Source organism: Schistocerca piceifrons, chromosome X (genome assembly GCF_021461385.2).
Source record: "Schistocerca piceifrons isolate TAMUIC-IGC-003096 chromosome X, iqSchPice1.1, whole genome shotgun sequence".
Lineage (NCBI taxonomy): Eukaryota > Metazoa > Arthropoda > Insecta > Orthoptera > Acrididae > Schistocerca > Schistocerca piceifrons.
Genome location: NC_060149.1, coordinates 166,125,064 through 166,142,256, shown reverse-complemented (window position 1 = coordinate 166,142,256; position 17,193 = coordinate 166,125,064). Strand labels below are relative to the sequence as shown.

The 17,193-nt window shown below is 40.6% G+C and overlaps 1 protein-coding gene across 4 annotated transcripts in view; it reads right to left on the bottom strand.

Annotated features, from left to right (window-relative positions):
* The window catches only part of LOC124721254 (SCY1-like protein 2), a 202,726-nt gene that overhangs the window by 102,983 nt on the left and 82,550 nt on the right, over positions 1-17,193 (bottom strand). For all 4 annotated transcript variants that reach the window (XM_047246124.1, XM_047246123.1, XM_047246126.1 and 1 more), the window contains 2 exons: positions 14,935-15,079; positions 14,412-14,561 (listed from right to left, as the gene is read on the bottom strand). In XM_047246124.1, coding sequence (XP_047102080.1) covers positions 14,412-14,561; positions 14,935-15,079 — 295 coding nt within the window. The remainder of the gene's footprint in view (positions 1-14,411; positions 14,562-14,934; positions 15,080-17,193) is intronic.

The following is a 17,193-nucleotide window of genomic DNA, read 5'->3' as shown; positions in this document are numbered from 1 at the left end:
TAAATGCTTTCTCCGAAAATTATTTCGAGCAGTTAGTCCACGAACCTACGCGAATTATAAATGGTTGCGAAAACACACTTGACCTATTAGCCACAAACAATCCAGAGCTAATAGAGAGCATCATGACTGATACAGGGATTAGTGATCACAAGATCGTTGTAGCTAGGCTCAATACTGTTTCTTCCAAATCCACCAGAAACAAACGCAAAATAATTTTATTTAAAAAAGTGGATAAAGTGTCATTAGAAGCCTTCCTAAGAAACAATTTCAATTCCTTCCGAACTGACTATGCAAATGTAGACGAGATGTGGCTCAAATTGAAAGATATAGTAGCAACAGCAATTGAGAGATTCATATCTCATAAATTGGCAAGAGATGGAACTGATCCCCCGTGGTACACAAAACAGGTCCGAACGCTGTTGCAGAGGCAATGGAAAAAGCATGCGAAGTTCAGAAGAACGCGAAATCCTGAAGATTGGCTAAAATTTACAGACGCGCAAAATTTGGCACGGACTTCAATGCGAGATGCCTTTAATAGGTTCCACAATGAAACATTGTCTCGAGATCTGGTAGAAAATCCGAAGAAATTCTGGTCGTATGTGAAGTACACAAGCAGCAAGACGCAGTCAATACCTTCGCTGCGCAGTGCCGATGGTACTGTTACCGACGACTGTGCGGCTAAAGCGGAGTTATTGAACGCAGTTTTCCGAAATTCCTTCACCAGGGAAGATGAATGGAATATTCCAGAATTTGAAACACAAACAGCTGCTAGCATCAGTTTCTTAAAAGTAGATACCTTAGGGGTTGGGAAGCAACTCAAATCGCTTGATACAGGCAAGTCTTCAGGTCCAGATTGTATACCGATTAGATTCCTTTCAGATTACGCTGATACAATAGCTCCCTACTCAGCACTCATATACTACCGCTCGCTCGCCGATAGATCTGTATCTACAGATTGGAAAATTGCGCAGGTCGCACCAGTGTTTAAGAAGGGTAGTAGGAGTAATCCATCAAACTACAGGCCTATATCATTGATGTTGGTATGCAGTAGCATTTTGGAGCATGTACTGTTTTCAAACATTATGAATCACCTCGAAGGGAACGATCTATTGATACATAATCAGCATGGTTTCAGAAAACATCGTTCTTGTCCAATGCAGCTAGCTCTTTATTCGCACGAAGTAATGGCCGCTATCGACAGGGGATCTCAAGTTGGTTCCGTATTTATAGATTTCCGGAAAGCTTTTGACACCGTTCCTCACAAGCGACTTCTAATCAAGCTGCGGGCCTATGGGGTATCGTCTCAGTTGTGTGACCGGATTCGTTATTTCCTGTCAGGAAGGTCGCAGTTCGTAGTAATAGACGGCAAATCATCGAGTAAAACTGAAGTGATATCAGGTGTTCCTCAGGGAAGCGTCCTGGGACCTCTGCTATTCCTGATCTATATAAGTGACCTGGGTGACAATCTGAGCAGTTCTCTTAGGTTGTTTGCAGATGATGCTGTAATTTAGCGTCTAGCAAGGTCATCCAAAGACCAGTATCAGTGGCAAAGCAATTTAGAAATGATTGCTGTATGGTGTGGCAGGTGGCAGTTGACGCTAAATAACGAAAAGTGTGAGGTGATCCACATGAGTTCCCAAAGAAATCTGTTGGAATTCGTTTACTCAATAAATAGTACAATTCTCAAGGCTGTCAATTCAACTACGTACCTGGGTGTTAAAATTACGAACAACTTCAGTTGGAAAGACCACATAGATAATGTTGTGCGGAAGGCAAGCCAAAGGTTGCATTTCATTGGTAGGACACTTAGAAGATGCAACAAGTCCACTAAAGAGACAGCTTACGCTACACTCATTCATCCTCTGTTAGAATATTGCAGGGCAGTGTGGGATCCTTACCAGGTGGGATTGACGGAGGACATCGAAAGGGTGCAAAAAAGGGCAGCTCATTTTGTATTATCACATAATAGGGGAGAGAGTGTGGCAGATATGATTCGCGAATAGGGAAGGAAGTCATTAAAACAAAGACGTTTTTCGTTGCGGCGAGATCTATTTACGAAATTTCGGTCACCTACTTTCTCTTCCGAATGCGAAAATATTTTGTTGAGCCCAACCTACATAGGTAGGAATGATCATCAAAATAAAATAAGAGAAATCAGAGCTGGAACAAAAAGGTTTAGGTGTTCGTTTTTCCCGCGCGCTGTTCGGGAGTGGAATGGTAGAGAGAGAGTATGAGTGTGGTTCGATGAACCCTCTGTCAAGCACTTAAATGTGAATTGCAGAATAGTCATGTAGATGTAGATGTAGATTAAGTATCACCACCAGTGGATATCAAATGGATGCAGATGAGCTGATGTAGGTATTGCAGCAGAACAGTGCAGAACACTTTTACGGGGTGTGTGCACAAAACATTACAGGGGAAGAGCCACTGATCCACGTGTTTACTTGCTGGCAGCAATACGCCTGGCCCAGTAGTTCTTACATGGACATCAATTATCTCAGATCTGATCTTCACCTCACATTGTGCTCTGTATTCCATGTGCTTAGTTTATTCTGTCACACGCACCGGTCATATTGTGTTTGTTCTGTGCTCATATCTACTTAGTGTTTGGTCACACTGCTCCCCCACAGACTGTCTTGCATGGTGAGCTTCGTTCCCTCTTCCTGGGTTCAGCTCCCTGGGTTTGTAGCCTGGCCACTGTCAGCTAGTATAGTAATATTTTGTGTTGACAATGAAATTTTGCGGCGTTGCCTCAACATGCCGTATTGGTGGCAAGCCAAGTTCCTGCAAGAAAAGGGGCTAGTTCTTGCTGTACAGCCAGGCGAGGTGTATTTTCAGTTCAGTTGATAAGGCTGCCTTGTTGCTGTCCAGAAGAAATGCAGGACTGTACGATATTGTGCAGAATGTCAAGTGCTCTACCAATCCTGAGAAACATAACTTCGAGGACCTGTGTCTGTTGCTCTCACAGTGTTTAGGTCATCAAAACCATGTGGTGGTGGCATGCTACAGTTTAACCAACACCACAAGCACCTCAGGCAGTTGTATATGGCATGGTTGGCTGACCTCCAAGGTCCCCTGCACAGGTGTTGGTTTGAGTGTTCCCAATGTGCTATCTCATATGTGGACTCACTAATTACAGACATGATTGTCTAGTTAACATCCAACCGCAAGGGGCAAACTAGGGATATTGGCTTTGTCCAACCCTTCTTTAGCTGAAGTTGCTAAGATTGTGGAATCACATGAAATTACAGCAGCAGCAAAGCCACTGTCTGACAACTGGCAGGTGACAAAGCCATACATGCATGATAAACAGCTACCTGGTGCCCAGTGGGGTCAGCCAGGCAGCCTTGCCTTCCACTGTGCCATTATGAGTTAATGCCGGAGACAAGTCAAGTTGGGTTCAAGTCAATCACAGCAATGTAATCCAGCTTCCGGAATTTCTCATGCTCTCAATGTAGCTCTCCTTCCACACATTTCTGATCAGTGGACAAGTTGATGACTTCTGAAATGGACCATATGGAATGTGAACTGTTGCCCTCCTTCCCCCAGTCATTGGTTAATGAGGCCTTGCTCCTGTCAATGCCAGCACACCAACTGTTACCCCAGCCTCTGCAATCTTTGCCCCTGTGACAAGGCCAAATGCATTGGTTTTGTCTCCTTTAGTGGTCAATCTGTTGCTGAGAAATCATACAAAACAGAAGAAATATTTGAAGAAATTAACTGATTTGCTATCTAGCTTGTCACTTAGAATTTCCTCTCCTGACTTCTCATGCACAAAAATTTCCAGTTTGTCCATTAAACAATACTGCATGTGATTTCTGGAAGTGATGGAGTTTCTTAAGACCTTCTTTTATGTTTATGAATGAGTGCCCAGTATTTTTTGTTTGTGTTGCTATGGCTGATTTATGAACAGGTTGTGTGTGCAACAGTTAACATGTTCAGTGTATGAAGTGTGAAAATTCCTACCACTCTGTCCTACATAGTGGCTTGAGCAAGTTTTACATGTGACCATATATATGCTGACTCTCAGAATTTTTCTGTTTTATTTTTTATGGTGTGAACTAATTTCTGTAGCAGTTTGTTGTTTGTGGAGAAGGCTACTTTCACTTTTCACTTTATGTGAGCTAATAAGTTTATTTTTTAGGAAACTTCACATAAAAAAGATATCTGGCATTTCATTTGACTGTATTATTAGTTTATCCCATATAGTGAGGAATATATTTCTGTTTTGCTATTTGTCTCTGCAATTTGTCTATCACTGTGCTGAGGACATCATTAGTTAATGCATTTTTATGATGTCCAATTCCTTCTCCATGTTCTCTCTGTTCAAAGAGAATTTTGACAGAAGAAATATGAAGATTAGATGGGTAGATTATGTAACTAATAAGGAGGTAAAGAATAGAATTGGGGAGATAAGAAATTTGCGGCACAACCTGAGTAAAAGAAGGGATCAGTTGGTAGGATACATTCAAGACATCAAGGGGTCACGAACTTAGTATTGAAGGAAAGTGTGAGGAGTAAAAATCGTAGAAGGAGACCAAAAGATGAATACGTTAAGCAAATTCAGGAGGATATGGTGGGGTGTGGCACTGTCTTTTTCCTGTATATCTCAAAAATGTGCCTGTTGTGATTTTCTATGCATAAATCTAGGATATCAATGCTACTACTTTTCTGCTTTTCTGGTATTCAGCAGTAAAATTTATTTTGTTGTGCACATTATTAAAGAAATTTATAATGGTTGTGGTTTTTTTTTTTTTAAGCAGGTGTCTCAGCTGCAGCATATTTTCAGTTCTAGGTGGCTAACTAAAATCTCTGCTGGCACTTCAGATATGGATGACTCCACGGCTAGTCCATCTCGTTGTTGGTAAATATTACCACTGAATACAAAGTAATTTTAGCTGAGGATTAGTTCTACTAACTCTATAAATTCAATTAATTCAGTTTATGAACACTTTTTGTGCTTTATTAAATTGTTCTTTGTAACTGCAATGGCTGATGTAATAGAACAGACACTTTTGATTACAACATAACATTGTTTGAAATTCTACAGCCTTTTAAAGCAACTGACGTTTTTCAATCTTTGGATGGCCAAGGTGGTTAGACTGTGAAGCAAGCTGGGCTAAAGTTCTTGTCCGGCACAAATTTCCATATGTTACTAGTAAATCATATAGCTGTCATACAATTGTATAAATAATTTGTGAATGCATTTCATCATTTAATACGGCTGTTCAAAGGAACACTGCATCTAACTGTGCAGATATTGTAAAATACAGACGCTGTCCTACTACATTTTATGCCAAAGCAAGGCAATGTCGAGAGTAAAATAATGGCTCTCCCTGGGCAGGAATCACGCAATTTGTGAACAATCACTATGGGACATAGACACTGGGAAATATGGAAGTTTAGGTCGGTCCTGACTATCTGCTGGGATGGACAATACAGATTAGGTAACTGCTTACGTAAAGTGGGAAATCCAATACTTTGCCTAATCAGTAGTCAATTTCAGTTTCTTATTCCTCTGATAAGATGGAATCATTTGAAACACATCATTATAATACATTGATATTTATTTTGACAACTTTCTAATGGTTTTTTGTTTGTTTTTAGCCCATTCAGAACTACAAGATGGAATTGTTTATGTTTTTTTAACTCAGTGACGTGTGTTTTGGGATGTTTATGTCAGCAACATTATTAAGTGCTGCAGTCTTGTCTTTAAGAATTCAAACTAACAGTGAATTTACTTGGCTAGGATTTATGGATTTATTGATTTTGCTCTGCATGTTAAAAATTTAATACTATTACTTTGCTTCTTTCTATAACTTTTATTTACATTCTGTGCTAAGAAAAATGAATTTACTAAGTCTGCTTTGTGATTTGGGTGCTTACTCATTACATTTTTATTTCATTTTGTGTGCAGATAAAAATGCCTGGAAAATGGTTTTGTCTTTCTGGCCCTTTTGCTCACAAGCTTTGCTTCATAAACAGGCTCTTCAACAACACATCATTGCTCTTGGAGCGGCAAAAATCTGACAGTCAAAGGTCAGAACACAGTATGTTGTTCCTGAACATAGTTTATTGTTGTGGATATACCTGAAACAAGAAACTGGAGAATCTCGCCCAGCAGCTCAGCAGACATCCGAGAAATGGGCTTTGGCATTTTACAACTACAGGATAATGAACTAGTGAGCAAATAATCCATTTTTTTTTAATGCAGTGCAGTTGAAATACTGAGTGTCTGAATGGAAGATATCCAAAATAAACACACTATAACTCACAAAATATTTATCTTATATGTTTATGGTTTACAATATTTCAAAAACATCTTCCTGAATTTCATGCTGTCAATAGATATCAATATGAGACCCCCTAATACCATGACAAATATCCAGACAATATTCCACCTCATCCCATGTAGCTTGGAGCATGTTTGGAGTAACTTGCCGTAGCATCGCTTATGCAGTCTTTCAGGTGCTGAAGACTTTTTATCTTAACCTTGTGGACTGTTTTTTACATAATACCACAACAAAAAATCAAAAGGGGTTAAGTCTGGAGACCTAGTAGGCCCAGCAATTGGCCAACCTCCGCCAATCCATATTGTGTTCCCTGAAGCCGAGTCTGAAAGATAGTGGAGCTCTGTCCTCTTGAAAGACAGTTTGGTGTGGTAGTTGAGGGAGGGCATATTGTTCCTACATATCTGGATACAAAACTCCCATCACTGTTCATTGAAAGAAGAATAACACCCAGATCAGTATGTTACTCATTAAGGTGGCCCACACTTTGACTTTTGGGGTTTCCCCCTCTCCAAATCATATGCGAGGTGGATTTTCATCACCTTGTATTCTACATTTACATCTGCTTACAACTCCACTAACATGAGATGTTGCTTCATGAGAAAAATACACATGTTGGAGATAGCCATGTGACACATTAATCCTTTGTAGCATTTCTAATGCTTGGTTCATACGTGCAGCTTTGTCATTTGGTTTTATTGTGTGAATCATTTCATTTCAATCTTTTACATTCTTGGGCACTGTGTGAATCATTTGAATCTTTTACATTCATAGGTACAGTCTTTTGTACAACACATCACACATTGTTGAATATGGGCTCTGTAACTGCAAACTAGCAGCATGAGCAGATTTATGCAGGCTTCATTGAAATGCTCCTTTAATACGATCAAATTTTCTTCGGAGGTCCATGACTTTCCAGGAGATGTAAAGGATTACCCGTGGTTATCATTTCATAGTTCCAAAAATCAAATGCTTTTCCTCATAGGCAGTTGACAGCCATACTGGATTCAAAAATGTCGTCATACAGATGTGACAGGTTGCAACTCTGTTAAGCTAAAAAACACATTGATCCTGCTCTTGTACTGTTGCCATTTTAACTGCGGACAACAGGAAATGGATTACCTTACCAACCATGAAAAACAAAACTTTCAAGATTCTTTCTGTAGTTACATAACTTGGCTGCATATACATACATTAGTCAGCGAGACATTATACTTTTATTCTGGATAACTTCAAATGGACACCCAGTACATTACTGTGTTGCTCAGGTGAATGGCTCTGCTACCTCTGAAACATTGGACTACAAAGCAGATATCAAGCAGGGTAGTGCAGTAGTTAGTACACTGACTTACATTTGGGAGGACAACGGTTCAAAACCACATCTGGCCATCCTGATTTAGGTTTTCCATGATTTCCCTAAATCAATTAAGGCAAATGCAAGGATAGTTCCTTCAAAATGGCATGGCAACTTTCCTTCTCCACCCTTCCCTAATCTGAGCTTGTGCTTCATCTCTAATGACCTCATTGTTGACAGAATGTTAAATACTAATCTCCTCCCCTAAAAAGCAGATCCGCAATCATCTAAAAGATTTTCTATGATAGATGTTGATTCCACTGACTAAATATTATCAAAAGTAGCACTAGAAGGAAGATTCACATTTAATGTGCCACTGGCAATGAGAGCATTAGAGAGCAAAAAACTGTAACAGGTCACAGATGGGGGCAATAATTTCAAAGAAACCAATCTAGCATTTACATACAAGAAAGTTTAAGGAAACTTGGGAAAACCAGGCTCCTTGGCCTTTCTTTTCCTCTATTCCCAAAATTTCTTCATTCTTTCACTTTTTTCCTTTCTGTCCTCCTCAGAAATGTAACGTGTGGATCACCTTGCTAGTGGTTTTGCTGCAAAGGACTTTCAGCTGTTGACTTTGCTTCTGAATTCTTCCCTGTTTTGGATCACCTCTAGTTTAATAGCAGTTTCTTGTGCATCTCTTTTGACCTCTTCTTCTCACTTAGAGGTGAACTGCAATGATGTGATGTAATTTAAGGTTTTTCAGTAAGTCAGTGCTTGTCCATTCTTGTTAGGTGTCCTGAAAATTTCAACTGTGATTTTCCACATTCTGTTCGTTAATTGTTCAGTGCATGTCTGGAACTTTGTTTTTCCTATTCTTCCAAGTTCCATCAACAATTGTCTGTGATCCCACAATTTTCCTGAGAATCCTTCTTTCCTTTTTCTCAAGTTCTTCCAACTCTTCCTTTTCATTTACAGGTTGGCGTACGAAACGTGTTAGCAATTGTTTCTTTCACAATTTACAACACACATTAGATATCCCGCTGGGATCTCTACAGCACTACCAGCAGAGCTTGGAAAAACAAATGAGTTACGAAATGACGTGTAATTCACGATACTGCCATTAGGAGACTAGTAAGCAGCAATGGCTGACAATGGAAGACTGACGACACAGCAACGATCGGCAATTGTGTTACTTTTTCATGAAACGAAAAGCCTTGTTGAGACTCAGAGGCATTATCGACAACAGTTTAACACACGATGGGTCCCTTGCAAGAAGACCATCGACACGTTGTATGATAAATTTGTACAGGAAGGAACAGTACTGGAAGCGAAGCGACCTCGGCCTTAGCCTGTTTGTTCGCCGGAGAATATTGAAGCAGTATGAGCTGCTGTACACAGAAGTCCCAGGAAATCGTGTAGAAAGGCAGCAGTGCAACTGGGAATATCCAGACACTCCATTCAACGCATTCTTAAAAGTGAGGATTACAGCGTGGGCAGCAATTTCCAGTCATGGACTTATTGGACCCTTTTTCTTTGAAGAAACTGTGAACAGCGAGCGTTATTTGAGCACGCTTCGCAATAGCTTCATTCGACAGCTTCTTGCTACTGCCTTGCCCTTCAACACGCAGTGGTACATGCAAGATGGAGCATGGCCACATACTACAAACACTGTTGGAGTTTTTACACAAGCATTTCGACATGCGGATCATTTCACTCAGGTTTCCAGGTCGCTTCAATGACTGACAAAATTGGCCCCCCAATAGTCCAGACCTCAATCCATGTGACTTTTTTCTTTGGGGGTACTTAAACGAAAAAATTTTCCCGAAACGTCCACGTGATTTAATGGAGCTCAGAAGACTTATTCTTCAAGCCTGCAGTGAAATTACAGAAGACATGTGCCGTAGGGTAATTACTACATCTACATCTACATGATTACCCTGCAATTCACATTTAAGTGCTTGGCAGAGGGTTCATCGAACCACAATCATACTCTCTCTCTACCATTCCACTCCCGAACAGCGCGCGGGAAAAACGAACACCTAAACCTTTCTGTTCCGGCTCTGATTTCTCTTATTTTATTTTGATGATCATTCCTACCTATGTAGGTTGGGCTCAACAAAATATTTTAGCATTCAGAAGAGAAAGTAGGTGACTGAAATTTCGTAAATAGATCTCGCCGCAACGAAAAACGTCTTTGCTGTAATGACTTCCTTCCCTACTCGCGAATCATATCTGCCACACTCTCTCCCCTATTACGTGATAATACAAAACAAGCTGCGCTTTTTTGCACCCTTTCGATGTCCTCCGTCAATCCCACCTGGTAAGGATCCCACACCGCCCAGCAATATTCTAACAGAGGACGAACAAGTGTAGTGTAAGCTGTCTCTTTTGGGGACTTGTTGCATCTTCTAAGTGTCCTGCCAATGAAACACAACCTTTGGCTCGCCTTCCCCACAATATTATCTATGTGGTCTTTCCAACTGAAGTTGTTCGTAATTTTAACACCCAGGTACGTAGTTGAATTGACAGCCTTGAGAATTGTACAATTTATTGAGTAATCGAATTCCAACAGATTTCTTTTGGAACTCATGTGGATCACCTCACACTTTTCGTTATTTAGCGTCAACTGCCACCTGCCACACCATACAGCAATCATTTCTAAATTGCTTTGCCACTGATACTAGTCTTTGGATGATCTTACTAAACGGTAAATTACAGCATCATCTGCAAACAACCTAAGAGAACTGCTCAGATTGTCACCCAGGTCATTTATATAGATCAGGAATAGCAGAGGTCCCAGGACGCTTCCCTGGGGAACACCTGATATCACATCAGTTTTACTCTATGATTTGCCGTCTATTACTACGAACTGCGACCTTTCTGACAGGAAATCACGAATCCAGTCGCACAACTGAGACGATATCCCATAGGCCCGCAGCTTGATTAGAAGTCGCTTGTGAGGAACGGTGTCAAAGCTTTGCGGAAATCTATAAATACGGAACCAACTTGAGATCCCCTGTCGATAGCGGCCATTACTTCGTGCGAATAAAGAGCTAGCTGCGTTGGACAAGAACGATGTTTTCTGAAACCATGCTGATTATGTATCAATAGATCGTTCCCTTCGAGGAGATTCATAATGTTTGAAAACAGTACATGCTCCAAAATGCTACTGCATACCAACATCAATGATATAGGCCTGTAGTTTGATGGATTACTCCTACAACCCTTCTTAAACACTGGTGCGACCTGCCCAATTTTCCAATCTGTAGGTACAGATCTATCGGTGAGCGAGCGGTTGTATATGACTGCTAAGTAGGGAGCTATTGTATCAGCATAATCTGAAAGGAACTTAACCGGTATACAATCTGGCCCTGAAGACTTGCCCGTATCAAGCGATTTGAGTTGCTTTGCAACCCCTAAGGTATCTACTTCTAACAAACTCATGCTAGCAGCTGTTCGTGTTTCAAATTCTGGAATATTCCATTCATCTTCCCTGGTGAAGGAATTTCGGAAAACTGCGTTCAATAACTCAGCTTTAGCGGCACAGTCGTCGTTAACAGTACCATCGGCACTGCGCAGCGAAGGTATTGATTGCGTCTTGCTGCTTGTATACTTTACATACGACCAGAATTTCTTCGGATTTTCTACCAGATTTCGAGACAATGTTTCATTGTGGAACCTACTAAAGGCATCTCGCATTGAAGTCCGAGCCAAATTTTGCGCGTCTGTAAATTTTAGCCAATCTTCGGGATTTCGCACTGTTCTGAACTTCGCGTGCTTTTTCCGTTGCCTCTGCAACAGCATTCGGACCTGTTTTGTGTACCATGGGGGATCAGTTCCATCTCTTGCCAATTTATGAGGTATGAATCTCTCAATTGCTGTTGCTACTATATCTTTCAATTTGAGCCACATCTCGTCTACATTTGCATAGTCAGTTCGGAAGGAATGGAGATCGTCTCCTAGGAAGGCTTCTAGTGACACTTTATCCACTTTTTTAAATAAAATTATTTTGCGTTTGTTTCTGGTGGATTTGGAAGAAACGGTATTGAGCCTAGCTACAACGACCTTGTGATCACTAATCCCTGTATCAGTCATGATGCTCTCTATTAGCTCTGGATTGTTTGTGGCTAAGAGGTCAAGTGTGTTTTCGCAACCATTTACAATTCCCGTGGGTTCGTGAACTAACTGCTCGAAATAATTTTCGGAGAAAGCATTTAGGACAATCTCTGAAGTTGTTTTCCGCCTACCACTGGTTTTGAACAAGTATTTTTGCCAACATATCGAGGGAAGGTTGAAGTCCCCACCAACTATAACCGTATGAGTGGGGTATTTATTTGTTACGAGACTCAAATTTTCTCTGAAGTGTTCAGCAAATGTATCATCGGAGTCCGGAGGTCGGTAGAAGGAGCCAATTAACAACTTAGTTCGGCTGTTAAGTATAACCTCCACCCATACCAATTCGCACGGAGTATCTACTTTGACTTCACTACAAGATAAACCACTACTCACAGACACAAACACTCCACCACCAATTCTGCATAATCTATCTTTCCTGAACACCGTCTGAGACATCGTAAAAATTTCTGCAGAACTTATTTCAGGCTTTAGCCATCTTTCTGTGCCTATAACGATTTCAGCTTCTGTGCTTTCTATTAGCGCTTGAAGCTCAGGGACTTTCCCAGCACAACTACAACAATTTACAACTACAATTCCGACTGTTCCTTGATCCAAGCACATCCTGTATTTGCCATGCACCCTTTGAGATTGCAGCCCACCCCGTACTTTCCCCGAGGCCTTCTAACCTAAAAAACGGCCCAGTCCATGCCACACAGCCTCCACTACCCGTGTAGCTGCCAGCTGAGTGTAGTGAATTCCTGACCTATTCAGCGGAACCCGAAACCCCACCACCCTATGGCGCAAGTCAAGGAATCTGCAGCCAACACGGTCGCAAAACCGTCTGAGCCTCTGATTCAGATCCTCCACCCGGCTCTGCACCAAAGGTCCACAGTCGGTTCTGTCAACGATGCTGCAGATGCTTCATCTCGTAAGCAAGGCCGGCAGCCTTCACCAAATCAGATAGCTGCTGAAATCCAGAGAGAATTTCCTCAGATCCACAGTGACACACGTCATTAGCGCCGTCATGTGCCACCACCTGCAGCTGGCTGCACCCTGTGCTCTTCATGGCATCTGGAAGGACCCTTTCCACATCAGGAATGACTCCACCCGGAATTCACACTGGATTTCTTCCCCTCCTTAGCTGCCATATCCCTAAGGCGCCCCATTACGTACCTACTATTGGAGCTCTTAACTACCAATAAGCCCACCCTCTGCGACTGCCCGAACCTTGAAGGCTGAGAATCATCCTCTGAAACAGGGCAGGCAGCTGCATCTGGCTCAGCCAGATACAGTACCTGAAACCTATTCGTCAGACGCACCGGGGAAGCTTTCTGATCAGCCTCCGGGGACGTCTTTCGCTGCCTGCCACGCCTTGGAACGACCTCCTAATCAACCACAGGCGAGGGTTTAGCCCCACTGCGGCCAGCAACCGGGGCAACCACAGCGGCAGACCGATCTGGGGACAGAAGGGACGAGCTTGACATCCCCGTGATACCGAAGTCCGGCTCCCCACAGTGGTGCCTATTGGCAACAGCCTCAAGCTGCGCGACTGAAGTCAGCGCCGCTTGCAGCTGTGAGCGAAGGGATGCCAACTCAGCCCTCATCCGAACACAGCAGTCACAGTCCGTGTACATTCTAATCGATGTTGAATAACAGTTACTGAAACACAAGTCCGTGCCTAGATAACACAAGGGAAACATGCAAAGAATGTATGAACTAACCTGTACAAATGCCTAACGACTGCGCTACAATCTGCCTGAATTTATGATTACAGTAACTAAAACTCGAAATTACACCTCCTATACGAAACTCACACGCAATTTAAGTAAGAATCTACGAAGTAAACACTTCAGTGTTCGTTTGAAGGAAGTTAGGAAACAAAATGGTGGACATATTGAGCATGTGCTGAATTAGAACAAATATCCATGGGTGGCTCTTCATTGTAGTATATGTTCCTTTCAGATTGTATTGACAATAAAGTTTATATTCAAAAACAAAATAGTAACACATTTCGTGCACCACCTGGTAGAATAAGACATTCTGATGCAGAGTCCTTCTGGTTTTATAACTGAATTATTGCACCTGATTTTGTCCTTGTAGGATATCGCTCGTGTTGTACCAGTTCTGTGTTAGTTTGTAAGCAAGGTCTAATTTTCTGGCTGTTCCTTTGACGCATAAGACCAGTCATCTGGGTTGGATCCATTGGAATTTATCTGGTGTTCTAATCTTTCCATATTTTACCTCCAAGTATTTCTCTCTTTTTTGTTGTTATTGTTGTTGTTGTCGTCGTCATTCCAATACAGATGTGAGCAATAATGTTAACAATGAAGAATAAAATGAAACTGGAGAAGACTACAGTAAAGAAGGGAAAATTCTTAACCTATAAATTGATTCTTCATTAACCTATGCATTGCAGTAGGTTTATATTACACACACACTATTATTATCATGACAAAACGGCGTTCACTCCTTTATTGGATTATATAAGTGTGATGAACTTAATTTTTTCGTTCATCAATATAAAAATTATATTAAGTGCATAAATGCACCACATACCTTAGTTTCTTCTTTGAAGTTTATATTTATCATCATTAAATATTCCAACTGATTAATAATGATTATTCATGTACAGAGAACAATCACACAATTAGTACATACCAAACTTTCATGAATACTGAAATTAATAATTACAGAAATTAAATGTCACTCACCTCTGCTTCTGGGTTACTTGAATTCAAAATGCAGAACTCAAAGCCAAAAATTTTCCAAGCCCCTTGTTGGTTTACTAATATAGTTTCTGGATTGATGTTGCCATGCAGCAGTTTGACATTGTTGTGCAGAAAAACAAGTCCTTCTCCAATCTGTTAAACAAATGAGTATCACACAGGTTCTGATTTGTAAAGAAATCTCGTGAAAAATAACAATATTTATAACTCAGAGACAGTGCAGTATTCCTGAACCCATTACAGAAATTTTGAAAAATTGCAGACACTTTCTGAAAGAACAGTAAACTACAATCATTGTGAGTTAACTGTTTTGTGTGTGTATAGTGTTCACGACCTGGTGCTTAATTAGGTAAAGTCAATTAACATTGTTCAGATGGAGTAATGTTACCACACTGAGTTTAGGTAAAGCAGTATTTTGTATCAAATGTTCATTCTGTACAACATGATGTCATGACAAATACATTACAAAGGAAATAAGAAACCAAAGGAATACAGAAAACAAAATTACCTGGACCAATCCATGTTTAATTTCTACTTCATACAATTTCTCTCCCTTCTGACCAGAACTGTGGTCTGAAGACGCAGTACCCGAGTCCTTTATTAAATCTGCAAGACTTGTAAAAACAGGTTCTGTAGCGAATGCCAAACTTTCCCTAAGAACATATATGAAATTATTAGCCACAACATGCAATTCAATCACATATTATACACGTACTCGAAAAAATTCCAGTACATTTACCACAATGAAAGTTTGATACTGACTTTTTAGTTACTATTAACATAGTCTCCTAGATCATTAATACACAACATAAACAGAAACAGTCCCAACACACTTCCCTGGGACATGAATGAAGTTACTTCCACATTTATCAATGACTCACCACCCAAGATCCTGCCTATTCAGTAATCCTCAGCCAGATGACAAACTTTGTTTTATGCCACATACGATCTTACTTTTATTAATAAGTTGTGGTACTGTACTCAGTCAGATGCTTTTTGAAGTCAAAACATACTGCAACTGCACAACTGCCTGGATCCATGGCTTTCAGAATGTCAAAATCCACAATGATTTCACAGGAGGAGGTCATTCTGTTCGACATCTCCTTATGTTTGAGCTTAGAAAATGTTCCAAGATTCTACAGCAAATGGGTGTTAAACTGAACAGCAGCTCACAAGCAAACTCACCCATGCACCCATTTCATTACAGAGACCATATACCATAGAAAGTTCCTTCCATCAAAAACTGTTATACTACATAAATAGCAATCCAGTGTTTGTTCAACTATTCTTCTAAACTTAGGCCACAGATGTTCTACCTACTAGTTACCCGAGGTTCTCTCTGAAGTTCTCCATATAAGGACCCAACTAAGTTTATTCCCATACTTCATACGAAGTTTTATACAATCTAACATGCTGCTTCAATCTCTCTCTCTGTGGTTTTGGGTTTCTTGTTTAGTGTGGCAAATACTGCATCTACTTCTCATTAGCGTATTCTATTGCTATACTGCCGCCAATTTCATGTTTTAGCCAGATATCTGTATCTAGCATTATGTGAGCGTAACTGTACATGTGTTTCAAACTAGCAATTCACTGTAAATGCTTAGGCAGATCACTACATCAATTCATTCAAATTCAGATTTTAAGCACATGATATATGCAGAAACTTGGATAAATCATACAAAAAGTAGCAAGACAAACAACCAATTCCAGCACACAGGGAGCAGGAGCAGCAGGCTAGTACACTTAACAGCACAAAAACTGTCTAATGGGAATTACAGCCAGCATTGACATGAACAAAATGTAACATGTCAGTCTTCTAGTCTACACTGGAGGACTCTGAAGAGAAAATATTACTTTATATGCTACAAGAAAATTACCCAGTTAGTATTCTAGATGTATTACTAGAAAGCAAGGAAGTTTACTGCAGCTAAAATAAGCTGCCATCAGTGAAGATGCACAGTAACCAAATGGAAATGTTTGTAGGATGGTCAATATCAAAACTTGTCACAGAGACTGCTTCAGCTTTGACTTCATGTTATATAGCCACCCCCATCCCCACTGTGTGTGTGTGTGTGTGTGTGTGTGTGTGTGTGTGTGTGTGTGTGTGAGAGAGAGAGAGAGAGAGAGAGAGAGAGAGAGAGAGAGAGAGAGAGAGAGAGAGAGCAACTTTTTATGGCTGCTGGCAAGTTATTGAAAATGTGTGTTCCTGAATAATGCACACCTTTTTGTACAAAGTAAGTGACTTTAAATCCTTGTGATGCTTATAAGCATCACAACAAGCCACGAGCCAGTGCGTCTGACACTTGTAAGCGTCCGCACTCACTGTTTACGCAGTCTAGTTGCAGCGTCTAAGCTAGCATAAAAGCGTGTAAACTTTAGCGTGGTCAGTTATCGATTGATAAGCTATTTACTGCAATGTTTGTATCATCAGCAAACAAAACAGACTTGGCATCTGGTAATGTTACTGATGAAAAGTCATTGGTACACACAAGAAAAAGTAAGGGCCCTAAGATGGAACCTTGTGGGACTCCACATGTAATTAATTCCCTGTTGGATGATGCCTGATAGCTTAATACATATGTTTCCTAATCACTCCCTTTGTTTCCTGCCAGAGATATAAGATTTGAACCATTTTTTGCAGCATTTCCTGTTACACCATAATATTATAATTTACTTAAAAGGATATTTGATTTACATAGTCACATGCCTTTGACAGAGCACAAAATATACCAGTCACCTGGAATTTTGTGTCTCTAATGAATTAAGT